The sequence below is a fragment of the Patiria miniata genome, unplaced genomic scaffold (genome assembly GCF_015706575.1).
Source record: "Patiria miniata isolate m_02_andy unplaced genomic scaffold, ASM1570657v1 HiC_scaffold_3, whole genome shotgun sequence".
NCBI lineage: Eukaryota > Metazoa > Echinodermata > Asteroidea > Valvatida > Asterinidae > Patiria > Patiria miniata.
In genome coordinates, this window is record NW_024037069.1 from 19,656,843 (window position 1) to 19,684,547 (window position 27,705).

The 27,705-nt window shown below is 39.0% G+C and overlaps 1 protein-coding gene and 1 long non-coding RNA gene across 10 annotated transcripts in view; both read left to right on the forward strand.

Annotated features, from left to right (window-relative positions):
* LOC119737072 (b(0,+)-type amino acid transporter 1-like) overlaps nt 1-23,589 on the forward strand; it is a 56,432-nt gene extending 32,843 nt beyond the window's left edge. For 4 of the 9 annotated variants that reach the window (XM_038211149.1, XM_038211151.1, XM_038211156.1 and 1 more), the window contains 12 exons: nt 960-1,137; nt 2,147-2,294; nt 3,761-4,006; nt 8,274-8,399; nt 8,707-8,812; nt 10,152-10,196; nt 11,641-11,764; nt 14,783-14,886; nt 20,439-20,535; nt 20,666-20,815; nt 22,055-22,223; nt 22,867-23,588. In XM_038211149.1, the coding sequence (XP_038067077.1) occupies nt 985-1,137; nt 2,147-2,294; nt 3,761-4,006; nt 8,274-8,399; nt 8,707-8,812; nt 10,152-10,196; nt 11,641-11,764; nt 14,783-14,886; nt 20,439-20,535; nt 20,666-20,815; nt 22,055-22,223; nt 22,867-22,949 (1,551 nt within the window). In that variant the 5' untranslated portion in view covers nt 960-984 and the 3' untranslated portion in view covers nt 22,950-23,588. Of the gene's footprint in view, nt 1-959; nt 1,138-2,146; nt 2,295-3,760; nt 4,007-5,078; nt 5,325-6,148; nt 6,392-8,273; nt 8,400-8,706; nt 8,813-10,151; nt 10,197-11,640; nt 11,765-13,574; nt 13,679-14,782; nt 14,887-20,438; nt 20,536-20,665; nt 20,816-22,054; nt 22,224-22,866 lie in introns of all 9 variants that reach the window. The other 5 variants (XM_038211152.1, XM_038211153.1, XM_038211150.1 and 2 more) reach the window with 5 other exon arrangements.
* Nucleotides 23,590-23,895: 306 nt separating this feature from the next.
* Nucleotides 23,896-27,705, forward strand: LOC119737074. The gene is made up of 2 exons (XR_005272337.1): nt 23,896-24,831; nt 24,867-27,705. It is a non-coding gene; the product is annotated as an uncharacterized LOC119737074 (long non-coding RNA).

The following is a 27,705-nucleotide window of genomic DNA, read 5'->3' on the forward strand; positions in this document are numbered from 1 at the left end:
CTTTGTGAAATAAATTTGAAAAGCTTTTTTTTAATTGATCAAGCATCAAATGCCAAAAAGGACCGTAATTATCAGCATATATGCCACTGCATAAACTTTTGATGCTCAAGTCCAACAAAAATAAAAACCTTTAAAAATTGATCTTTTGTGGAATTTTCATTCCTTTTTTAAATTTTTTTTATTAAAAACAAATTTTCTTGCCTGCTAATTTTTTTTTAAATGATGGTAAATCAATTTGGAATTTAGAGATCTTTTCCATAGAGTTTCATGGCTGCAATTATCGTCAGGAATTACATTGAGAAGTAATTACAGCATTTAATGGATGAGTGCACCCTAAATTAAAATAAAAATTGGGTCATCTTTGTTGGAATAATTAAAGTAATGGTGCAGCTGCTTGGTAATTATATTGGACAATCCTACACAATACCATGTTTTCTGTTTTTTTAATTGAATATTGAGAAGTAATTCCGGTATTTAATGGAGGAATGCACCCTGCTTGATACTACATTAAAATAAAAATTGGGTCATCTTTGTTGGAATAATTAAAGTAATGGCGCAGCTGCTTGGTAATTATATTGGAAAATCCCACACAATACCATGTTTTCTGTTTTCTAATTGAATATCAGAGATCAAAAGTTATCAAATGTCAATCAGCTTTTCCTTTTTGTGAATTGGCTTCGACACACTACAGTGATCATAATTTAATACTTGTCATGGTTTTTCTTTAATATAAACTGACCATAAATTGCAGTGTGTGGAGCTGTTTCTTGATATCAGTTGAATATGCGGTGTAGCCTTCTTAATTCCTAAAATTGACAAAGTTTTAAGTGATTGCCAACATGTCCACTTCAGCTAATACATGTAGTTGGTATATTTTTTATGTCTCAATCTGAGGTGTACAAACTGCTTCATGTCGGTATTTTATTTTCTCCTGTCTATTTTCCTTCCGTCTACTCCAGACTAGCAAACAGTCGCTAAGCAACCATGACAGAAGTACGGGAACGTGAGGGCAAGAAGGGAGAGTACACAGTGGAGCCCGTGGAGAATGGAGGGGCGGAACCCCTAGGGAAGAAGGTGCCGCTCGACGGCGACGGTGTGTCGGTGGGAGATGGGAAGGGAGTCAAGCTGAAGAGACAGGTGGGCAAAATTCGCTCTTTTCACACTTCCGCCATGGGCATGCAGAGCCTCAATCTGGCAACTTTACACAATGAATATAGCCGGTCCAGTGGTTCCCGTGTCGGGGTTCAGATCACTGAACCGGCTATTTTCATTGTGTAAAGTTCCCAGTTTATTACCCTGCTATTCTATTGTACATCATCCACATCACATTTTAGCCAACAACAAGGGTCGCAACCTAAGTACATGGATTCCTGATTTTTTTTTTTTTATGTAAAACTTGAAGATCTAAGCCTCACGAGTCAAATATCTTCATAATCGCCATGCAAAGCCTTGAACGCTAATTTAATGTTTTGAGAGAGTACACTCTTTCTTCTGGAATCGCATCCTTGGTATTCGCAATGAAATGTTTACTTCATGGAAAACACTGGATGGACCGATATAAATCTTTCTCTAAGCCAAAGAAATCATGCTGCAATTTTAGCCCTGCAAAGAAAAAAAAATCATATATTTAAAAAAAAAAAAAAAGTGTCAGTACAAACAAAAACACAAACTTAACCCTCCTGCAGACAGTCAAAAAATCAATCCGCTTCCCCTGCTATGCCTTTTACACCAGCTAGTCACTAACAATCAGATCATATTTCAAGCAAGCACTGTGACTAGTCAAATTCAGTCAACAGACAAAAACAGGCAAGTGGTAGGCACAACTGGCTTATCAATCACCTACAGTCAAAGCATAGCTCTGTCAAGCTACATAAACAGTCACAGCCAGTCAATCCTGCTTAATGTGGGCTGGGAGCTCTTAACTGTTGAAAACAGTCACTTGATTGATTTTGACTGCAAGAACAACTTGGCGCAGAATGAATGCTTGCATAGGAGGGTTCATAAACTGTCCAAAGGGTAAAATTGGGTGGGTATTTTTTAGTGTTTATTGGAAAATATGTCAGCTCATTGGTCAAGAACAGCTGAATTTCTGCTTATTTGTGGCCTGAAATTAAACCGTTTTTTATTATTTGTTTTTAAATTTCAGGTTGGCCTGATCAGCGGCATTGCATTGATCGTTGGCACCATGATAGGGTCTGGCATCTTTGTCTCACCGAAGGGAGTCCTGACACAGACAGACAGTGTAGGAATGAGTCTGGTCGTGTGGTTACTGTGCGGCGTCCTCGCCACTATGGGTAAGCTGCGTACATTTGGGTGTCAATGGGTACATCTAGGTACCGGTACCTTTATTTGGAGTGATTGATGGGTTCAGTCGGGATACATTAGATAAGGTTTGGAGGAACTCGGTTAAGAATTTCTGAACCCCATAAGGTTGAGTGAGTCTGGTTGTGTGGTTGCTGTCAGCGTGCCAACCGCTGTTGGTAAGAGAAGTAAATGGGTACATTTTGTGGGTGTCAATGGGTACATCTAGGTACCTTTGGGTGTTTTTTTTTGATGGGTACAGTCAGGATTAATTATATAAGGGTTGAAGGAACTTGGTTAGGAATTTCTGAACTCCGATTAAGGTTGAGTGAGTCCGGTAGTGTGGTTACTGTCAGCGTACTAGCCAATGTTGGTAAGAGAAGTAAACGGGTACATTTTGTGGGTGTCTATGGGTATACATGTAACTGGGTACTTTTGGGAGGATTAGGTACGTAGTTGGTGTCAATGGGTGCAGCTGGGTACTTTTTGGTATTAAAGTAATTGAGTCCATTTTTTTAATTTACAGTCAACTTCTTATCCATCCACCCCTTTTAAAGTGCGATTATTCACACAATAAATTCTAACTTGGGTCACACGAACCCCCCCAAAAATTGCCATTTTCTTGTTAGGAATACCAACTGTTGTGTGTTTGTTAACAGTTTTCTTATAATACACTGTGAAAATGGCCTCTCCACAGTAAACTCTTGGTGGAACACTACATTCTAAATTGCTCCTATTGGGATTTTATGGGTACACCTCAGAGTTTATTTGGTTGGATGAAAGATGTGAGAATGTCTTGATTATTTACTATCCTAACCAAATTGTACATGCGGTACTGTAGAGAGAAAATTCTAAGCAGGCAGGTTTGCATATGCACCGATTCCTATTCAAACAGGGGTTTTTCTTGCCATGCATACGTGACCCGTCTTGGATTGTTGAGATCCCTCGTACGGAAAGCAGCACTTCCCAAGGGTATTAAGTCGATGCGGGAGGGACGGACGGAGGCGCTTGGAATTAGGGTGCGGAAATGGAGTCAAGTACTCAACAGTGACATTTGAAAAGTTGGACTTCGTTGGGAATTAAAATTGAATAGATTTGGGGCTGTGTTATTTGCTGACATCAACATGTCAACAAATGTTTATATTGCGGGGAATATACATTTCTGGCAAAAGGCAAAGAAAACAATGTACATGTATGCTGAAATTGTTTCTTCTGTGTTTGAGTTTTATTTTGTCTAAATTGTTTTCGTTTATGATAATGTTTACTTTGTAGGATCATTATTAGTCTATTATTTTTAGTATCATGTTACTTCAGAAAACAAGTGTTTTTTGTAATTTTTTTATGTTGATGTTCAGTTTACTGACAATTTTGTTTTGCTTTTTCAGGATTTAACGGAGAACTTTGTAATATTAAATATGTTTGTTTGTTTGTTTGTTTAACACTTTTCTTCTTTCAAAAGGTGCGCTCTGTTACGCAGAGCTGGGAACGATTATCACCAAATCAGGCGCGGAATACGCGTACCTGAAGTACGCGTTTGGAGACGTGATCGCTTTCCTATTTGCTTGGGTCTCGATTGCCGTCATAAAGACGTCGTCAGTGGCAATCATTGCTATTTCATTCGGCACGTATGTCGTGTCGGCATTTTTTGAGGGGGAATGCAGTCAGCCAGATGTTTTAATCAAAGTTCTGGCCGCTGTCGCCATTAGTGAGTATATGGAAAAGCCTTGTGATTGGTCATCTGTCACCGCCATCTGATTGGTCGAAAAAAACGACAACTCATCATGTCCATACAGCTCTAAAACATCGCTTAGTTTTCTTCTCTATTCTTTAGCAGTTCAAATCAGTGTGAAAACTATGCATGCCATACCTGAGGCAATTAAAACATGAAGCGTACGATAAGTCTAACTGAAGGGATGGTATCATCTGAAGGTTTGGTTTGCCTGATTTTTGTTGAATTTGAGCTACAGGGCTTTGGGTTGATTCTAAGAGCCCAAGGCTTTGGGCATTCCTTGCGTTGTGATCTGTGATTTCCTACGCTTGAAGCGGTGACAGTGAACGTCATCTTGAGATACGGCTTTGCTTCATCTTGTAACTTCTTGTAGTATTTTCTTGAGTTTCTCCTCAAAGCTTTGGATGATGAGATGCAGTGCCTTAAGCTTGGTGCCTTGCTTCCGGTGAAAGAAACAATCTGTTACTCATTTGGCATATTTATCAAGATTCCTGATGTGCCTGGAGTGATCTGTACAGGAAGGACCTGGTTTCAACTGGTTTCAACTGGTTTATAACTGATTTCAACTTGTTACAACTGTTTTAACCTGGTTTCAACTGGTTTCTACTGGTTTATAACTGATTTCAACTTGTTACAACTGTTTTAACCTGGTTTCAACTGGTTTATAACTGATTTCAACTGGTTACAACTGTTTTAACTGGATTTTACTGTTGCATGTTATGGTTATGATATTGTTGATAAGTCTCTAGTCCTGTGGTATCACTGCTGTAAAAGTGAATAAAAACTGCAGATGTGGCTACATGTTTGAAGGAAATTGTCAAAGGAAGTTTAATCTATCTTGGTCTGTGTAGAGGAACTTGTGAAGAAACCAGGAACGGCTAGCAGCTAGATTATGTTGCTGAACTGGTTTAATCAAGTGCAATCCGGTTCAATCCAGCGTGATCTTGTGTAGACCAGTTCAAGACACTGGCAGACTTGATACCTCTCATCAACAATCCAAAACGGAAGTTTTCTATTATATTTGGGTTTTCGTGTTTTGTATGTCAAGGTGCTCTGTGTTACGCTGAGCTCGGCTGCCTCATCCCCAAATCCGGAGGGGAGTATTACTATCTCAAGGACACCTTTGGGAACCCTGTAGGGTTCATGTTGGCATGGGTGACAATACTCATGATCAAGACGTCTTCCCTGTCCATCATAGCCCTGAGTTTTGCCAGTTACGTCCTTGCCCCGTTCTTCACCGGGGAGTGCGCCACGCCGGTCGTTATTCAAAAAGTCCTGGCCGCCAGCTGTATCAGTGAGTACCGGTGAAGGCTGTGATTGGTCGATCCGTTCGTCAGCTTACTTCTCATTGGTTCCTCGTGGAATGACATCATCGTGGTCTGACATCATCGTGGTCCAATTGTGGTTCAGGGTATTTTGGTTCCATTGTCTACAAATTAATCATGATTGGTGGCATTTGAAGTCGACCTGGTAACTGCGACAGATCGATTTGGGTTTCACCATACACGGACATTATCTATACATGCATGTTAATTCATCAACATTTAGTGAGATTTTTCTTTGCAGGTCGACATTCATGGTTACATTCACTAAACATTCTTTATCATTATTTGGGACATACCCCAAAGTAGTTCCCTGAGCAAAAAGTTGAAATCCGTGAGTGGTCTGTGCCTTGTACCATCCAAGTCGAAACAGAATTACAAAAATAAGAAGAACGTTGATGTAAATCTTAAAACAGTTTGAGGTTTTCTGTTTTCAAAGGTTGGCTCAAAAAAAAAACTTCTGGAAAATTATACCAAAACAGCTTAAAAAGATTTATTTAAGTCAACAGCAATTAACAACTTTTTTTGGGCAGAGATCAGTTTAAGAATACTAGTTAAATTCATACAAATTACTGATTGGTTTACTTATCGGAAATTGAATCTGAAAAACAAAAAGTTTATAGGAAGTTTCCATTTGATAAGTCCTCTTGCCAAAGAGTAAGCTTAGGGCTGTGTAATAAGGCACTGCTCACTTAACGATTGATCAACTTTTGGCTCATCGATAGTTGTATCGCCATGATCACATTCATTAATCATCAATCATTTTATCGTCATTGTCACCCTCCCATTTCACCAGGCGCTCTGTGCTACGCCGAGCTGGGCACCGTCATCCCCAAATCGGGGGCGGAGTACGCCTACCTCTTTTACCTGGGTCCGATACCGGCCTATCTCTTTGCGTGGACGTCCACAATCGTCATCAAACCCTCCAGCCTATCCATCATTGCGCTCAGCTTTGGGGCCTACGTGGCTGAGCCGTTTTTCAGCAGCGAGTGCGGCCCGCCGCCAATGGCTATCAAAATGTTTGCAGCATTGGCCATCTGTAAGTAGCCCCAGGTCAACAAAGAATCCTGACGATGAGCCCCTCCCCCCCCCCCCCCCCCCCAATTTCACCGAAATCCAATGCCGTTAGCCTTTTTTGAGATATGGCGGACGCAATAGGATGATGCGATTTGGAGTAGGTCAAACATTTTTGTGTTTATCGAAATTTATCTAAAATCAAAATAGTGCCGTTCTGTTGTGTCCGCCATGTTGGATTTTGGCAGATTAGGAAGGTCCTAAGATTGTTTTTTTAAATCCTAAAGTCTTTGTTTTGAAAATTCCATTTTTGTCTGTCCCTCTTTACGAAGGAAAAATGCACTGTAATAAACTGAAATTATAAAATCATTCTTCAAAGTACTACAAATCATCTCCAGTAAATATGTCATTTGGTTGGAAAATATCCTTTAATTATTTCCATGAACAAAATGAAATTTAGAATCCGAGAATTTAACTAAAGTATACTCACAGCCACAAGAGACTCTTCTCTTCTCTGGAAAATAAGGAATATGATATTTCTGTGTGCCTCTCACAAGCAGAAAATGTTGGAGAACCAAGATCTCCCCAAAATAGCAAAATCACAAAAAGTGGATGTCCATCCAAAATGTGTAAGGGCAATAAATTGCTTGCACAGCGATTGCCACATTGCTGTCAAGTCTTCTGCCACACCTAATCAAGACAAAGACCTACCAACGACACAACGCTCCCAGAAGTCCCGTTTACCAAAAAACATTCAAAGTTCCCATGACAACAGTACCTTTAACCTTTATAACAATAATAACAATAATGTGTATTTATAAAGCACACGTATCCACCAGTATTGGTGCTCGAGGCGCTACATCATTATTACTGTGCTCATTGGGCCAATAAAACATTCCAAATAAAAATATCAGCTCCCTGGGGAGTACACAGAACGATGCTGCCATTTCGCCGCAAAGCAGCTTAAATCAACCACAACCACCATCTCTGCCCTCACAGGTACCCATTTACTCCTGGGTGGGAGAAGCAATTAGTGACAAAGTGCCTTGCCCAAGGGCACATGCACCATAGCCGCAGGCTGGACTCGAACCCACAACCTGCAGAATTACCCTCAGACCACGAATTCAATGCTCCAGACCATGAGGCTACGGCACTCCACAACTTTTCTTAAGACTATAACCATTCAACCTAGGACGAACAACAAATATGACTGTGACCAATGACGCAGACAGTCCTAGACATCTACAACTTAACTACTTAAAAAAAAATTACTTCAAATTGATTTGCAGAAAGAAAAAAAGACTTTATGACAAACACATGGACTCAGAAATATTTGTATGCATTTGTTAACTACAAATATTTAAAGATAGTGTTTTTTTGTGATAAATATCTTTTGTGCAACCCAAGCTGCGAATTGAACAATTCATTCCGCTCTGCACTTTTTCTCTTTTCCTTTTTTCAAATTGTTGCTATTTTTCATGACCATTGTCATACCAGAAATCATTTGAGATAGTTACACTCCATGGATAATTATTGGTTTCACATTCATGCTCATTCATTCGTTTAAACACTATTGAATGGAACTTTATTTTGAATTTTAATCAAATTTCAAAGGCAGCTTTTGCTTCAGACTAAATAAGTTGGGAAAAAAATTTGCGAAAGTATAAATGTGTTGTTCACTAAATTTGAAAATGTCCACATTTTGTTTCATTATTTCTCAGAAAAAAAATATCGTTTATTACTTCTGTGAAGCTTCAAAATAATCTTTAACTTTTCAAAACCAATCTCACAGCTGAAAACAACATTATATGGAATCTTCCATTTTTCAATAGGACACACTGTCATCTGTTTTAATCACATTGCCCTGTCTGAAGATTTCTTACCCTTGCTGGTGTGTTGTTTTGTAGTACTGATCGTGTTCATCAACTGTGCTAGCGTGAAATGGGCCACAGCAGTGCAGAACTTCTTCACCGCTGCCAAACTTCTAGCGTTGGTCATTATCATCATTGTCGGCTTTGTCAAGCTAATCCAAGGTCAGTATATTTCGAGAACATTTTCATGCATTTTTTCCATTATACTCGAGTATAAGTACGAGTACTTTTCACAACTACGGAGCAAATTCCAGTGTCATTTTTGTTCAAGGGCTTTTTGCTGTGAAACTAGCTGGAAACTTTACCAAAGAGCTGAGCAATGGTCCTACTAGTGTATTTAGCTCTTAACAAAAAACCTTGCCAGTGACCATAGTCATTGGAAGAAATTTGTGGAACAACTATAATAATGACAAGCAAACTATTTCTAAGGCTAAATTTGTGTGGCTCTTCTCCTTTTTTGGACTTTCAGGAGATGTGAGATACCTGACACCCTCCACGTCCTTTCAAGGGTCTTCCACCAATGTCTTTGCCTACGGCATCGCATTCTACCAGGGACTGTGGGCCTACGACGGATGGTGAGTGGCCAAGTTATCTATTGATGTCATTTGGGGGAATCACCAGACAAATACCATAGTATAACACTGACGTTAAGATCTGGAACCAATTTTTCATGGCTTACTGAAAGTTTTAAAAAATCCCCATTTTAGTTTAAATTTAGAGTCGCCCATCACAAGGCCGCATTGAAGGGCCACTCAAAGGGAGGGCTACAAAACGAAGGGATAGAAAAGGAAATCAATCTAAGAAAGAAAATTAGTACTTCCAAGTACAAAGATAAGCATTAAGACTAACCCCTTGAGCAGTTCTACTAGAAAGTAGAAAGTAATCCTGAATCCGCCCAAATCCTCCAATTTTGTCATGCAAGAAACATTGTCCTGAGTCCATCACAATCCACGAGTGAGTCCATCAGAATCCACCAGTGTAGTACATATACCTCGTTCACACCAAACATACATGTATAGCCAAGACGTTAAACTGTTGACATCCTGAATCCATCAAATTCCCCCAACTGCTCAATATGGAGGTTTCCTGAATCTATCAAAATCCTGCAGTACCGCTAGGCTTACTGTCCTGAATCCATCAAAATCCCCCAACCTTTTCAATATGGAGGTATCCTGAATCCGTAGAAATCCTCCAAAACAGGGGTGTGGATTTTGATGGATATCGGGTACGTTAGGGTTAATGTTATGCTTGAACTGGGACAGATCAAAATCAACTGGAAAACAAGACCAAATACCGCACCAACATTCAGTGTATTTCTTAAGTTATTGAGGGAAATTGGCGAATGCGCTTGTGTATGTACAGTAATTATGGATTATTTACCGACAGGCTGAGCACAGAATCGCTGCACTTGCACTGTAAGCACAGAATTGGGACCCAAAATTCAGAATTCCGTGGTTAACAGAGCCGGGGGGGGGGGGGGGGGGGGGGGGATAGGGCCGAAGGGCGGATCCAGAACCAAATTATCTTGGGGCCAAGAGGGCTCGAGTATTTTTTTTTTCCTCAAAAAGGTGAAGGAGATTAAGTATATAGTATCGTGCGCTATTTCCACATTGTAATATTAAAACTAAAAAGTTTGTGTTGTGGATGACTTGGGAGGAAGATATGCAACATTTTAATTTATGTCCTGAAAATTAAAAAAAAAAACAATGAATATTTAATTTGTTGGGGGGGGGGGGATGGCCCCCTTCTCCCCCCTTCCTCCCCCACCCCACGGGATCAGCCAATGATAGAGCCATGAAACTGTACCTAGGATATTAGTAGAAATTATGTTTTCAGGATGGAAGTTGTCCAAATAAGGTGTTAGTTAGAAGTCTGACTTTGTGTGATAATTTTCAAGTTTCTTGTGTTTTGCAGGAACCAGCTGAACTATATCACAGAGGAATTGGTGAAGCCACACCGGTGAGTAACACTGACTCAAGGTTGAGTCATGAATAAACTCGTTACTCAACCGTGTGGCCAAGTGACTTGGGTCATTGATACGTAAAAGATTTGTTCTTTTGCTGGAAACCCCCTTCCCCCCCCCCCCCCTCCAAAAAAAAAAGACACGAGTAGTAGCCCAGTATTAATGAGAATTTCTTCTTCTTATTATCTATTTTGCTGGTAATGGATCAAGGATTTCTCAAAAGTGCCCTAGGCACTGTAGCTCGCAAGCCTGAAGAAACTCATAAAGAGAAGACAATGAGAAGAAATTACAGTTTTAGAGGTGGGAGGAAAAGCCCAGAAGAATATTCTGGGGAAAACCCACGGAATCAGGTAGGGACTGAAAACCCAATCCACATGAAGCCAGGGCAAAAATCGAAACCCGGTGGAAGGCGAGATATTCGATCATCGACCGAATTCCGGAATAGCATTTTATTTTTGAAGCAAATAGTTCTTAAAATGTGAACGGTCTTTAGGAGATGATGACAACTGACAAACACCCACGATGTTATTTTAATCATATAAGTTGCATGCTATTGTTTTTGTTGAAAGCCACTTTCCCGGATGATTTCAGAGCTTGCCTGAGGAATATTAGCTCAAATTTCTTCATTACAATCGGTCAAATATCGGCCATTCCGCTACCTTTTCTTTATTTATATTATTTGAAAAAACTCTTCGTTAATTTTTGACAAGCAAATTCAGATCGGCGGCCAATAAGGTAGTCTGAGTATCACCCGTTATCCACGGAGCGCAGTCTCCTGTATAACGTCTGATATATCTAAGCATGCAGATTTATGCGATCCCACGCCTCAGCCTATCAGAGTTGACTTTACTAAATCGTGACGTCAACTCATTTCATTCCCAAATCAGGAGTAACTGTTTGATTGGCCAATTTGAATGCAGTGTTTTGTAATACAACTGGGCATACAGATCGATAAAACCTAGACAAGTTTGTGCGTATCGTGTAACATAAGAGCACGTGACCACAGCCTTTGTTGCTGTGTCTATCTAGGTTGTTTTTTTTATCCAGGTCTAAGAAGCGACAACAGGTGAATGACCGAAGACCTGATATAGAAAGCGTCCGCTGATTGGTCAAAATCTAAAGGTCAAGAGGCGGTTGTCTTGCAAAATTAATAAGCGAATCTGCTCACAGATTATTCTATTACATAGACTACCAATGAGGCTGGCACATGCTTAACTTCATCAGTGCATGTTGAAATCAAATATTCGAATATGCAATCAATACTAACTCATTTGAAGATGCACAGCCTTAATTTCCACAGACTTTGGTGTCTGACCCTTCTGTTGGAGGGCTTAAGGAAGGATTTCCAAGGCTGCTTTCTCGTAATTTTATTAAAAAAAAAAAAAAATTAGTTGTTAGCAAATCCATGCGAATTGACCTCTTGATTTTTATGTTTTCTAGCAATTTGCCTTTGGCCATCATCATCGGTATCCCGCTGGTAACCGTACTGTATCTGCTAGTCAACATTGCCTACTTCACCGCCATGTCGCCCGATGAGTTACTGCAGTCTGGTGCCGTGGCAGTGGTATGACATCTTGGTCTTGTTCCCCGTCTCTGTCCCTGTCCCGTCTCAGTCTGGGCTGTGTATATTTGTTAACATCCGTTAACCTGGCTCATCACAGTGAATAAAGTTAGCTGCCAACTCAGAGAAAAAAAAATGGACAAAACAGTAAAGTGCTGTTTAGACTCGGATTCTGATGTAAAGGGATCTTGTCAAGAACACTTTACTCTAGTTGCAATCTGGCTTTAGGTGAATTCACCAAATGAAAGACAAAATTTAGCTGTTTTATCATTTTTCCCCCCATCTTTTTGTGTTGTCGGTGTTCACTGTGCGCAGTTGCGATTGTGATCTAGGAACAGACCCCATTGTGCGTGTACGTGTGTGAACGAGAAAAGGTACTGCCAAACTGCCCTCGCTTTAGTAACTGGCGCATTGTTGACACTAGAGGGCCTGTACATACACAAAGCCATTGTCTCTCTAATCTGTTTGTTTGTCTATCTGTTTGTCTGTCTCTCTGTTTGTTTGTATGTTGGGGGTGTCTATTTGTTTGTTTGTCGGGTTGGTTGGTTGTTTGCCTCTCTGTATGTTGGCAGTGATATTCTCTAAACGGATGTATTGTTTATACTTACATTTCATTTTTACAGCTAACAACTTGAAGATTTTTTGTTTGGGGGGAGGGTTCTATATTATAGGACCCTGTTTCTTATTTTATGTGGAGGCTGATGTTCATTGATCCAGAATCATGCATGTAGCTTGAAAACCACCACAGTTTTAACAGTCCAAAATGGGGCTTTCTAATGAGGAAATAATTTGGTGATGAAAAAAAAAGGACAAGGTGGATTAATTTCAAGTTTCTGATGGTGCTGCTTAAACATTTTCAAGTTATTTTCCACGAAATATAAAACATCGGTTACAAGGAAGTTCAGTGACTCAGTTACTCCAACCGAATAATGAATACATTAAATGAATTTCTTTGAAAAAGCCTCTGTGAATTAACCATCACATGAAGAATTGCTTTTCATATATGAGCTTGATTTTATTTTATAAACAGCACTCATGAAACCATACCGAACCATAACTTTGTATTTTGAAAGCACAATACACTCACATTTATTTGAAACCTGAATGTGACATTACACTCTAAAACACCAGAACTTTCATATGCACAGCGTGTGTTTTTCTGGAATGCTTGTTCAGAAAGATCATCCAACACTGAAATGTATCCCTTCTTCTCTATATCTTGTTCTATTTATGAGTATCATATGACTTTTGATATATTTTCTTTGTAATGTCTAACTTTTGTCATAACTTGAACATTAATATTTCTGTCAGGTAGTTCTCGATTGACTGGCATAACAAGTCATTTACCCAGAAACCCCTTCCCCCAAAAAAAGAAAGAAGAAGAAAATGTTATAATAATGTTTCATATTTGTTTTGAAAGGTCTTCAGGTAGTTTGACCAAAAAGTCAAGTTGGAAAGAGTCTGGCAAAATGTCAGGAAGAGTTTCGCAAAAATGGCATATCTCCAAAACAAAAACAACAATACTTTGTAAACATTTTCAAGTTCGCAAATTTGCGTGAAGGATTTTGTCATGTTTCCCCCCCCCCACCCCCCGAAAATGGTAACCCTCGAGACACCCACTGGAAAAAATTAAAAGAGAAAAAAAGAAAAGAAAGTTTACTCGCCATAAGAAATGCATGCTTGTTAATATTACTTGTTATGCCAGTTGCCATGGATTTCTTGTCTTATTTTCCCTCTTTTCCTTTTCTGTTAACCTTCACCCCTCTTGCACGAATGTGGAAATCCGATCGGGTCATGGACCTTTTGACCTAAGACCTTTGCCAACCGTACTCTGGGCGTCATGGCGTGGCTAATGCCTGTGGCTGTAGCGTTCTCAACGTTCGGTGCCGCCAACGGCACGTGTTTCACAGCGGGAAGGTACCACGTCTACACTAGATCGACCAGATGACACCAACATCAAAGAAACACTTTCAAACAAATTAATTTCACTAAAGGAGCCCTGAACATGTTTTCTTTATTCTCTGTTAATCTGAAAATACATCTGCCTGGGATATGAACTGGAAGATTTGAAACAAATGTTTTCAATCACGCAGTAGTGATTGTTGGAAATAAATTTTTTTCAGAAGTAAATTACTTGCCTCCAAAGTTTCAACAGTATGTCTTCGAAAAATTGTTATATTTTATTATTTTTTTACACAATTTACTTATAAATTTCAAGTTGTTTACATGTTTAAGGGCTTCCTTGAATGAATAGAATTTGGGCAGTGTTTCTTTGAAGTCAATTTCATTAGGTTTCTCGCAGTTTGACCCAGCACGGCATGTTGTGTCTTGCATGCACCCGCCACTGTTTGCATTGTAACCGTACCAGTTCTGTCCACTTCTACCCGGTGCCGTCCAGTCCAGTTCTGTCTGGTTCTGTCCAGTTTTGTCCAGTTCACTGATTGTAATAACATGCAGGTTCCTGGGTTCATCGGTTCACTAATTTGCTGCATTTGGCTCCAACCATTTTGCTTTGAACTGCATTGAATAACTTTCCTCTACCCTTCCCGTGACCAAGTTGTGTTGAGTGCAGGCATGTTTTTACCACCCACAAATTAAAACCATAACAAAATTTGCACCATTTTTAGGAAGCTGTACTATGCAAAAAGCCTAAACGTCAAAAATATTTGTGATATCTGAATCTTTTCTAAAGCAGTTACTCAAGAAATTGTTATTTTTAAACAACTTTTCGCTTTTTTTTGGGTCGAGAACCAGAACAAAATCTTGGATTTTAAGGAAGTTAAAAAGGGAGAGTCTTAAAATGAAACATTGAAGTGATATTCTTCAAAAAATGAAGGGAAAAAGATTTGGAAGGATTCAATGCAGACGCTCAAAGTGGTTGCTCCCAGCTTCAGTCGTCACGTAACAGCAAGGAGCAGTGCTTCTGTCCACTGTTGTACCTCAGTATATTATGTTGCGTGAATATTGTCACCTTTGTCATTGTCATACCCTGTCATTGTCACACAATGTCTTGCCTTGTAGACCCTTGCCCAGCGTACGCTAGGCCCAATGGCATGGATCATTCCGCTTTTTGTTTGCTGTTCCACATTTGGTGCCGCCAACGGGTCACTCTTCACTTCAGGAAGGTAATTGTAAACCCAGCTACTCCCCCCCCCCCCATCCCCGAACCAAAGTGCCATTCCTCATCCCTGACACCATGTCATCTTTTCATTATGTCACTCTGACAAATTCTTTACTCAAATCAATTTCCACCCATACACCTTTTTCCCTATGGCTCCGTTCTCGCCAGTCGTATCCAGTCCTCACCCCTGTAAAGTCCCAGCCCACCTTAAACCCTATCTCTGAACAAAACAATCACCCAAACCCAAGCCCAATCCATAGTCACACTTTAACCCGAATGCCCAATCCCATACCCAGTCCCCTCACAGTGTGAGTATACAAGTGATAACTTGTCCAGATTCATCTATACCCTTGCCTCTTTCCCACCAGTGCCTTAAAAATCAGGCATGCAACTTTTCCTCGGATCCATCCGTCTGTCCGTCCGTCCGGACAGCTTTAATTCCGAATGACAACTTGAGTTAGAAATGTTGTTTGAGATTGTAACTTCAGAAGGGGGTTGCCCTTGGGAGTAGGGAAGTTGGGATTGGTTTGGGGATTAAAAGGATTAAGTTCAAGGTCACCATGGTGAGTTGAAAGGTTAATGGTTTCCAGAAGATAACTTGAGTTAGAAATGAGATTTTGGTGTCTCACTTTGGTAGGGGGTTGCCCTTTGTTACAGGCAAAATGGGATTGGTTTTGGGGTCAAAAGGTCAAGGTCAACGTGGTGAGTTAAAGGTTAATGGTTTCCGGATGATAACTTGACTTTGTTATTTTTTTTACTTCTCACAAATGCGATTACAAATTGAAAAATTCTGTACACAGTCTAGTGTGGTTTGGAATTTCCTCGCTAAATTCCCAGTTGCATTCCCGGAAACTGTAGCTTTAGATCCCTTGGACGTTTGAGAGAGAAAAAACAAGAACAATTGTATGAAACAGATTCTTGGGGAAAAGGCAACAATTTTTGGATATATAAAAACAAAACGATTCTGATAAAGAGGGCATTTTAAGCTAAATACCAGACACTGGAAAAGGTTACTCACACACACAAAATTGAAAAATAAAACTACTGTAGCACTGTTCTTGCCTTCAGCATATCAAAAAGCTTACTCCCTCTAATTTCTTAACCATCCTTCCAATACTCCCTCCCCTTCCTTTCCAACGTCATTTCATGTTGTGGTCCCTGCTGATGTTGTGCTGTCCCCTCAATAAATGTATGTGTCCCAGCCCCTGCAGGTCTGTATGCAGTGCTTTATATGCCGTGTTCCCCTCCACAAGAGTTATAGTCAAGTCCATCACAAGCTATCACAAGTCAATCACAAGTCATCACAAGTCATCACAGTCAATCACAAGTCCCAAGTCGAGTCCCAAGCTACAGGTCCCTCTCAAATGATGTCACTTCCTACAGATTGTCACGTGCATCCGCATTTTGGGCGTCAAATTTTTTTTGTGACGCCCATCAGCTGCGCCATGTTTCGAAGAAATTTCTAGCAACATGCACAGGTGTTGAGAACATTTTGCACACTGCGCGCACATGTACCTGAAGCTGATTGCGTTGAACACACAGTTATAATTTTCTTGCGAAGATGGCTGTCTATGAGAGGGGTCTATTCAAATGAGCTTTGACAAAGGCATTCCTTTGTTTTTGTTCATCCACTGTTACTTGTGTCTGGACTTGTGATTTTATCTGTGATTTACTTGTGATGGACTTACGATCGACTTGTTATGACCATGTACTGGTCTCGACAACACTACCCCTATGGTGCTTAACGACTATAAAAATGAGCATTGTAAATAGCAAATTAAGGCTTAACAAGTAATTAGATTTGTAAAGCATGAGTAGATTACGAATTACATTTAGATGTTTTACTTGTGCAGCAGTTTTACAAATCCAGGCTAGTTTAAAAGGATTTATTAGTTTGACAGGATTTTAGTTTATTCGTATTTTATCTGAATTTTCACATTATTTTTTTTTCACTCATAATATAAGTCAAATTAGTAGAATGCATTGAAATAACATCGGCTTAGATATGTTCTGAATTTTAGCGTTGTTACCCAATCTCTTTAAAAATCACCCTATTTCTTCACAAAAGTTTGAAGTCCTCAATTACATTTTCTCTCTTCTTTTAATAGGAGCCCCAGATTTGCACTGCAGAATTGTGCATGTGTGGTAATATTTCCCAGTAAAATTGTGTCATTTGTCGGTAATGCAGTTGTTGTTTGTCTTGGATAGTTGCTAGGATATAAGATTAGTCTTAATTCTAAGCCTTTTTTTTCTTGCATCAATTATTTACACGCCCGCAAATGCAGATGTTGTTTAATTGTGAATGATTCCAAAATGTATTCAATTCTGTTACTCATTACGCCTCTCTAGAGACGTCCCTCGGACTTGTATTTGATTCTTGACTTCCACAGTACCTGTACATTGCGCCCTCTGTTGATGGAATATATTTTAAGCGCGAAAGTTTACATAATGCATGCATTACAAAACACCAGATAGTAACGTCGTGGACCAAGGCTAATATAAGATATGGAGTCCCAAAGTCATTGTAAAATATGATGATTACTTCTTCTAAATTGGGCTGCAAACATTGACATCACTTCCGTCAGAAATTCCTGATTTATATAAGAATGTTTACACTCAGCTGTCTTTTTAATTGATTGATAACCGTGTTCTTATGATACGCAAGATTATTTGTCTTGGGTTTGATGAATTGGACATCTTTTAATCTGGTTAGAATAAATTGGATTGCCTGCTTTTTCTTGTTGTTTTTGGAGACACCGACTGGGACTGCGGTTTTTCTTGGTACCTAATTGAAGAGGACAAAAATGCTGCATTGGTCAATCAATTTCGTGAAGAGAAAACAAAGAAATTCCAATTTGCCTTTCCTGGAGTAACAAATGCTGTGTGTACACAGTGCTTTGAGTGACTGCTTGAAAGAATATTGCAAGCCAGCTCAAGTAGGACTGGAACCGGCCTCCATCTGTTTACTACTCAGTGATGTGCACCCGAGTCTGGTCTCAAGTCCACATGCATCTTAGGTTGTTCATTGTTGTTTCCATGCAAATACTGGATTTTAATTGGCTAGTCAGGTAGTTAATTAGACATCAGGGTGTGGTTAAGACATCTGCATGTGTGGGTTCGAATCCCACCTTAGTATATTTTTGAATTTTTTTCTCACTTGCTCTTGGAATGCAATGTGTGTTTAATTTATCACCCCTCCACACAAAAAAAGAAGAAAAAATGATTTTAATATAAAATTAAGCCGGCCGCACACCTTTCAGAGTTTACCGGTTTACCAGATCATCGGGCCATCGGATGTACAGATCGGAGAGGGGTGCATTGAAAAATCGGACCGATCTGAATGCACACCTGGTGACCAGATGAAATCAAATAAGTTTGATTTTTTTGCATCCGATTTCACTGGATCTGATGTCATCGGAAAGGAGTGCTGGCAGCACTCGGATTTCACCGGACGGGATATTTGTGGTAATAAATCAGATTCACAAAGGAAGGCACATGATTCAAAATTGCTGGCTGCCATTTTGTCATCATGTGACTGGTCATCATGTGACTGGTCAGCTTGTGCCGGATTATAGAACACAATCGGACATGTGTGCGAGAAATGTGGTTGTCTCCACATGAATGGTGGAAAAAAAAAACGTACCAGTTAGGCCCCCCAAAAAGGCTCTGATTTTTGGTATGGAGCTTGCCCCAAAAGTGGTGCGGCGACACAGGGTTTTTTTCCCCCCTCCTTTTTTTCTTCAAATGTCGATCGCCTTAAAACTCTCAAAAATATCCATCAGAGTGGAGCTTGAGGTGACCTCAGTAAGGCCATAAGGCTTAAGAATTCTGCACCCACTTACGATCTCGATTGACATGAACATTCTTCGGGAAATTTGGATAGTCAGGATAGTTTGGATTTTGGCCTTATCTGGCGATCAGGTGAAGTGTGCAGCGGGTTTTAAAAGCTAGTACAAAAAATGTTTTGATCAATAAAACTCTTAAAAATCCCACAATATAAAAGCATAAAGATTGCAAACACTTGAAAACTTTAAAAAGCATTGTAATAATATATAAGCAGGAAATTTTAACAAACTCCAAGGCTAAACAGTAACATATCAAATGCTGCTTTTAATCCGAACGGACAAAATCCTGAAATGTCACCAACCGTGTGAACATTGAACTGCAAAGAAAACATACAGATTTTCCCCTCTGCGTTAAGTGGTCTATACTAAGAGGATGATGCCGACGGGAAGTTATTCTACATGACTACCCAGATTGGAAAGATTCAACTCCTGCCTAGCTAAATGCCACGTCGATCAGATATCTTTCTCATGGATTCACACATGGATTTATACGCCTCTTAGGCCAAAAAAAATAAGTCTCCGGTTTCTGGTATGGAGCTTGTCCAAAAAGTGGTGCGGCGACGCGGCTTTTTTTTTTTTTTTACCTGACTTTTTTGCTTCAAATGTCGGCTGATGACTGCAAATGGTGCCCGACTAAACTTAGTGCAAATATGTGGGAGTCCAGAGAGGCCACATAAAGCTTATTCTCGATCATAACCCCATCTAAAAACACGTTAAAATTGTGCAGTAGCAGGATTCCAGTCAAACCAGTGAGTTTGGCGGTTTGAGACATCATCTTTCATTGAAAAAAAAACTTATTCATTTTGCTGACGCGCATGGCTACGGCGACGCGCGCGCATACCAGAAACCGGAGTCTTTTTTTTTTTGGCCTTAAGGTGGTTTGCGTTCAGAAGCATATTGATCATGTCTATTTTTTATAAGGCTTGGTACATGGAAGTGTTTATAATGCAGTGGTAAGAAGGAAAGGGCAGGGGCGTTGGATGTCGGCTTCAGTTGAGAATACTTTAGTCCTGGAGCGTCATTAATTGTTAAAAAGCCTCCCTTATGGAATTGGTGACTTTAAAAGCCATTTGGATCAGCGCACTTAATAGAAATCGATCAGGAAGGGGTGATGTAAAGTTGAACACTTTGAAAATCATGAAACTTAATAAGACTGCTGCAAACTGCTTACTGACTGGATTGACCTCAAATATACACATTAAAAAAATTAATGTGGCCTGACGTTGCGAACTTAACAAGGTCTTCTTCAGAGGCTAAGTGATGGGAATACAAGGAAAATCAGCTGGGTACTTCAATTAAAAATATGATTGAATTTTGGAATTTCAAGTCTTAGAGAGTCATTAATTTGTTAAAAAAAACTCCCATATTGGATTGGTGACCTTGAAAACCATTGCATAAATAGGAGAAAGTTTAACACTTTGAAAGTCAATTAATATATTTAATTTATATTATTTTTTCCGTTTAATTAAGCGTGAAAACCCACATAGTAGTTTGAGCTATTGCTGTTAAAATTAGAATTTGCCTTCATCAAGTTGGAAAGAATGTAAATAGGCAGTTAGTAATATAATAATACTTAAGGTCGTTGTAATAATTAAGGCCTTTCAAAACAGTTTTTAGGCTGTTAGTCCTAATTAGGATATATTATCAAAACTGCTGCATGAGAATGTGTTCTGTATTGGCCCTGAATTTGTATGATTTCTCGGATCTTTAGGTTGACGTTCGTAGCTGCCCGTGAGGGTCACATGGTGGAGATTCTCTCCATGGTCCATGTCAAGAGGTATACCCCCTTCCCTGCGCTGGTTTTCCAGGTAATAAAAAAAGTTATATTTCCTGTGTCATATTTTCTTCAGTTTTTCAAAAAAAAAAATTGCGTAGCACTTCTATCACATTTGCCAGAGGGCTGTAACCACTTTGACATTTTGATCTTTTCTTTTCCAGTCGTTTATCGCCATCTTGATGTTGCTGCCTGGTGACTTTGAGTCCCTGGTCAATTACTTCAGCTTTGCTGCGTGGTTGTTTTACGGCGGTACGGTCGCAGCACTTCTCGTCCTGAGGTACAAGCATCCAGAGTGGCATCGCCCTATCAAGGTCAGTCCCTGAAACATTGCAGTGGTGTTGTAGCGACAATCGCAAGTCATCACAAGTCATCACAAGTCAACACAAGTCCATCGCAAGTCCATCACAAGTTTATCAAGTGTTCACAATGCCACACAAGTCCATTCCAAGTCCTCACAAGTCCATCACAAGTCCATCAAAAAATCATCATAAGAGATCACAAGTGATCACAAGTCCATCACAAGTGATTATAAAAGTCCTCAGAAATCATCACAAGTCCATCATAAGTCCATCACAAGTTTATCAAGTGTTCACACGTACACACAAGCCATCACAAGTACATCACAAGTCATCACAAGTCATCACAAGTTATCAGAAGTCATCACAAGTCCATCATAAGTCTTTAGACTTAATACAAGTCATCACAAGTCATCACAAGTCATCAAAAATCATCTCAAGTCACCACAAGTCATCACAAGTTCATCACAAGTTATCAGAAGTCATCACAAGTCCATCATAAGTCTTAAGACTTAATACAAGTCATCACAAGTCATCACAAGTCATCACAAGTCATCACAAGTCCATCACAAGTCAGCACAAGTCATCACAAGTCCATCACAAGTCAGCACAAGTCCATCACGAGTCCTTACACTTAATACAAGTCAGCACAAGTCATCACAAGTCCATCGCAAGTCATCAAAAATCATCTCAAGTCATCTCAAGTCCATCACAAGCCCATCACAAGTCATCACAAGCCATCACAAGTCCATCACAAGTCATCTTGTCGCAAGTCAAGTCACAAGCCATTCCAATAAAATCTAGAATAAAACATTCTTTGGTTATTGTTCATCCACTGTTATTGTAATCAGACTTGTGAATTGACTAGTGACCTATTTTTGATCGGACTTGTGATGGACTTACCTCCAACACTAATGCAGTGTACGATTACTCACATTGGCTCTCCCTACGAACCCGGCCAAAATGATTGGGACACTTCCCGAGTCTGCCATGGTCACCCACTCCCCCGCTCCCCTGGTCAATGTTGTTCTCTCCAGCTGATGGAGCACACACCGCGCAATGAGAGACAACATTGAACGGGGGTTTGGGGCCCAGCGAGATTTGGCCAGGATTGTAGATTCCGTGCCAGTCATGAGTCACAAATTTCAAAAGACAAACTGTGACCTGATTTGTTGTTTGACTTGAGATTGGCTAAACATTGACTTGTGACCGGGAAGATTACAATTTTTCAAATTTTTTCTTTTTTGCCCTCAGGTCCCTATTCTGATTCCCATCATTGTTCTGATCGCGTCCGTTTACCTCGTCATCGCGCCGATCATTGATGAGCCAGCTCTGGAGTACCTGTTCGCGTTCCTCTTCATCTTGGCCGGTCTCATCTTCTACGTTCCGTTCGTCCACTACAAATACGTACCGCCATTCATGAGTAAGCTCCAATCATTTTACAAGATTTTTCAATAAACATAAAGTTAAGCAGAGAGATTGACTGGAGCAAAAATAACCGCAGCTGCTGCCAATCTCCTTGATTGTCTAATATTAATAAACGTGCACCCAGTCAGTTTTCCTTTCTTGTTTGCTTGATGAGTTTTTCCAGTCCACTGTTTCATTGGTGTCTGATTTTGATAATTATTTCAGTTGGAATGAGTCTCTAGTAAAATTGCTAATGTATTTTTTGTATTTATCGGAAACTGCACAGATAAGGACCATAAAACTTGTCTTACACAAATGAGTCACAAGTCTTTTCTAGATCTACTGCCCCAACCCCCACTCCCTCCCCACCCACCCCCTCCCCCACCCCCACGCCATCCCACCTCCCACTCCCAACCCCACCCCACCCCCACCTCCCACCCTCACAAACAACCCCCACCCCTACATCTAACCCCTACCCCCAACCTCCCACCCCCACCCCCATCCCCATCCCCATTCCCCACCCCATCTCCCATCCCCATCCCCACGCACAAAATATAAAATATAGAAATTCAAAAGTTGTTTTTAAGTAATCATTAATATTTTGGGGAAAAACCTGTTTTGAAAACTTATTCTTTTTGAAACCCCTCCCCTCTCCTCAGAGCACATCACCGTATTTTTTCAGCTGCTATTGGAGGTTGCACCGACCAGCTACTTTGAACCTGAAGAAGATGAAGATGCATAAACACGGCGACGTCACCGGCAAAACCCACTCCCTGTGCTTCTGGAGTCAAGCGCTTCGCAGTCTGGGGGCGCTGTTCGGCTGCGCACACGCGACCAGCAGCTGCTCCTTGGACTGGCTGAACGCGACGCATTTCAGAGTTGCGTACAGGATATATAATTAGTAGACGACTTGCATTATACTTGATATTTTATTGTAAATGAATGCATATCTCTCACAAAAGTTTATCATCACTTTAGCAATAACAGTAGAACATCACTTTGACGAATACTGGAGTAGCGAACATTCAGCTTATTGAACGGCCCCTTTTGCTGACACACTTTAGGTATGATTTTAATGAGTATTGGCGGTCAAAATAGCAATAATCAGTGGTTGTAACAAAATCAATCGTCGTAACAAAAATATCTTTTGTGGATCCCATTGTGTTCGTAATTGTGAAGTTCTAGTGTAATAACTTTAGTAATTAAAAATGTATGTAGTTACTTATTCGTTACCTTTCTCCATTTGCCAAATCATTTTTCGCAATCTGCCAGAGCAATAGTCCCTTTTGAAGGCGTAATTAAAGGGAAGATACAGCATTTGCAAACATCAAACAAAGAAATGATCAAATTATCATGAAATACCTTACTGAATTGTTAGGGGTCGACGGTCCAAAAGCATCCTGTAAAATTGTGGCTCCTGGTGTGCTGACATTTTCAAGAAAAACTGTATTTTTCCAACGCTTGTCGGCTAACCAGCGTTGAAAAAAAACTTTTTTTTCTTCAAAAACTGCTCCTAATTTCATATTTAGTTATTCTGCATTTTCTTTGCAATTGATTACACACCTGTGAAGGGGTACAAGCCTGTTAGAGTGATTCTTTGATCTTACAATTTCCCAAAGTCTTTACATTTCTCCATTTCATCTTGAGTGGGGTCAGGGAACCAGATTGGTTTTCTTGGTTTTTCCAGCATATACAAGCCCAAAACGTGAAACAAGTCAGTTTAACAATATTTGCTATAACATTCTAATCCTGCAAATCCATTTATTTCTGAAAATTGCAGCAAGAGCAAATGTTGTACATTGCCTTTAACAGTAGAGTGACCTTAAAATCGGCCAGTTGAGGAAGAAGAAAAAAACCTGAGCAAAGATAGTTTGAATATTAGAGCAGATGCCAAAGTTGGTTACTGAGTTGGTGGAACATTGGAGCTGTATTGCCACGGTCTTGGGTTCATATCCAGGAAGCTGTCGAATATTTGTCTCTAAGTTCAAATAAGTATATATGTGCGGACTATGCACCTACATTTAGTCTGTCTTATCTTAATAATTTCCACTGAGTTAAAGTTCTGTAGTTGAGAATTGAATTAAAAGTGTTTGTTCTCATTTATAGTAGAGAATTTGGCCAAACAAAAAATGTCCATCTTATGAAAAAAATCAGAACAAACCTCACCCTATAAAACAACTCTCATTCTAGATGTAGTTTATAAGCAGACCAAAGTAAACCACAAAGGCCAAGAGCACCAACAGTTTCAAGTACCATATGACTTGGAGCACTACAGCTCAATGCAGTTAACGACAATGCAATTAACGACCTATTTACTATAGGCCAAACTGAACACTTCATAACACCACAAAGCTATGATAAATTGTGTATGTACATATCCCAAGCAGTTTAGTAAGTCGATTTTCCTTGAACAAAATTTGCACTTTTTACCTTATTAGAGTGTCCAGTAAGGGATACATTTGTAATGTGTATTTAGTACAGGTCACATCTGAATTAATTGGCTACGGCCTATATTTACACACATGCCTATGGAAGCAGCTGAAGCCATAGCCCATAGACACGTATGTTCCTGACAGCCGTAGTAATCAGACATTGCCTTCCATAGAACTTTTATTCAAATTACAGTTGAATTCAAATTATATTTGAATTCAAATTACAGTTATCAATTTGGAATACTTCCAAGGGGAAAATATTATTTTTTTGTAATCCTTCAACAATGCAAACAAATAAGTGTTTATTGTAAAAAAAAAAATTGTTGACGATAATTTCTAGTTTTAGCTGTCCAAATTTAAAATAATCTTAATTGTTAATAAAATACCAAAAAACCTCTCTTGAGCATTGTACATACTTGACGATCTCAATGCTGAATGTAGACTTTTTATATATTTGTCTTCACAGAGTTTACTTATATTTTGTCCTTTTTAACCCACATTTCTAGCTAAAAGTTTCAAATGTCATGATGAAAGTCATTCTATCATTGTAAATTGTACATATATCAACGTTTGTCTTATGGTTCAGTATAGCAGGTTTAGTCAAACCGGTATACTGTTCTATAGAGACACCATTCTTTAATAGCGCCGTACAAAGTGCGCATTTGGTATCAATGTTATGTATCAGTGTTATGTACAAATGTTTACGTCGGTTTTAAAATGTTCTGGTTTTCAGAATGGATTTTCTGATTTTCTGGACTTGTTGAATGGGAGGATCCAGACCATAATATAGATTCTCATATGTGTATGTACATTTTTTTGTCATCTGAAAATTCAGATGGTTTTCCAGTGTAACCTTAAGAAATTCTGTTGCGCCTTCTGGCAAAAGTTTCTCCGAGAGATGTAAAGAAGACAGTGTTGTGGCTTTTTGTTACTAAGCAAGTAATGTCAATTTGTTTTTGCACTGTCAATTACGTGAGCGTAAGGTGTTACCTTGTGGAACCAGGTGTATATAAGTCTTAACAGCAAGGGGGAGGTGTCGACATGTGACAGGTCCCCTGTGTAGGGCTCTCGTCAAGTTAAAGCCAAGGTGATAAGTCGAGAAATTGTAAGCAGCATCGCTGATCTCCAGCGTGTTCTCAGTTCCAGACGACACCTGTCACAAGCTTGGAGCATAGAGCAGTGTGAGAAATCTTGCTGAAAGTCAAAATCTTGTTAGTTTTCTGATGTCATGTGAGACACTTCAAAGGCTTGCTTTAAAGTGCAAGACCATCTTTGTGGTGTGTGCTTTTGTTCTATAGAGATACCATGAGTAGACCTCTCGTGCATTCAGTTACTGAGTATAAATAACATAACACACCTCAAATATGGTTTCCGAATGCAAAGAGTCAAAATGGGTTGTGTACTTGTAGGATTTTGTGGTAATAGAGCCCAGGTTGTAAAAGGCACACAACTCTAAATTTAAAAACGTTCAGATCATTTTTGATTTGTATGGTGAGGTTAAAAAAAATTCTTTTTTTGTCAGCTTGTGACGTTTCCGAGAGAAAGAATATTCTTTAAATTTTGAGCAGTTTCTTTTTTTTTCTATATAAATCAAACTCCATATATTTTTGTCTTTGTATTTTTCTTGAGTTTGTGTATATTTTCAGGAGGTACTCACTGTAGTGTTGCATCAGTGACTGTTCTTTTATTGGTTATTATATTTTGATTTACATTATCAATTTTTAAAAAATTATATGTTGAAAAAGAAATTAACATGATCAAAATGAAATTAATGATTTGCAACTGAAATTGACGTCTGTACATATGTAATTGATCAGCACGACTTCTATCCATGTGCATGAAAATAATGCTAGTTTGCTGTGAAACTTTACCAAAAGAGTAGGAGTGTTTATAATGTGTTAGATATCTGCTAGAAGTTATCAAGATTGTTATATTCTGAAGAAATTCTGTTTGGCAGAAGGGACTATTTGTAAAAATTGGTTTGCGCTTTACTAATAACCAGTGTTTACTGGATGGCCATAATGAAATTTACAATAAAACCAATGCACCTGAATTTTTGAGAAAAACAAAATAATTTTGTGGAGAAAAATAACCATCTCTGTATTCAAAAAGGTATATTTTGAACACTTAAAAAATAGATCGAGTGTATATTCGTTGTATTTTACAATTATAGGATTGATAAATTTATAATTTCTATTCCCCCCCCCCCATTTTTGAACTCTATAAAGAAAAGTAGATAGGTTCTCTGCATTGCTTATTTTACTTCAAGCGATGATTGTAATAAGCGAGAAAAAAAGTATCAACTATAATGTGTAAGCTAAAAATTAAGCACCTATGTCGTGTTGTAAAGGATTTGTAATAAATTGTTATTTTCTGAGCTGATTATTTTGTTCATATCTTGGGTTGAAATTTGTTTAAAATAAAACAAATGGCATTTAAAATGAAATTGTAAAACGTTGAGTGGGGAAAAAATAGAATTGGACAACGATTCGAAAATGATTGTTAATTGTTACTTTTGTCTCCATTAATTTTGATAAATCCATCTGTATATAAGCCTAAGATTGTGTCAGTGTCCAAGACTTTAACTTAATTTAGAAAATTGATAAATTTTTAAAATCTATTTGCCATCCACCCTCTCCAGAAGTGACGACATTTTAAATTTTGTTTTCAATATTTATTTGTCGGTGCTTAGTGGTAATATTCTTTTGGGAAAAGAATTAATATTTGAGTACATTGTTATTAAAGAAATAACCTTGCTATTAAAGAAAATCTTTAACTCCTTTTCTATTTGATTTGGTCTTTTGAAATGAAAAACATAAATTTATTTGAGATGACTAAGCCAAGCAATTGGTTTAATACATCGAATGAAGAAGCAAATCCTGTGTTTAAAAGAAAATCATATTTATATTGATTCCTTATTATTTGTACGAAAATGTTGATTTTGCAAGTTTTTCCCCCCTTCTTTCTTCAACTGTATTGTATATAATTGCAGCACTATAAATATGCATATCACTGCAAACTGATGAACAAGGGCATGGAATGAAATAAAATCAAGATTTCATTAAA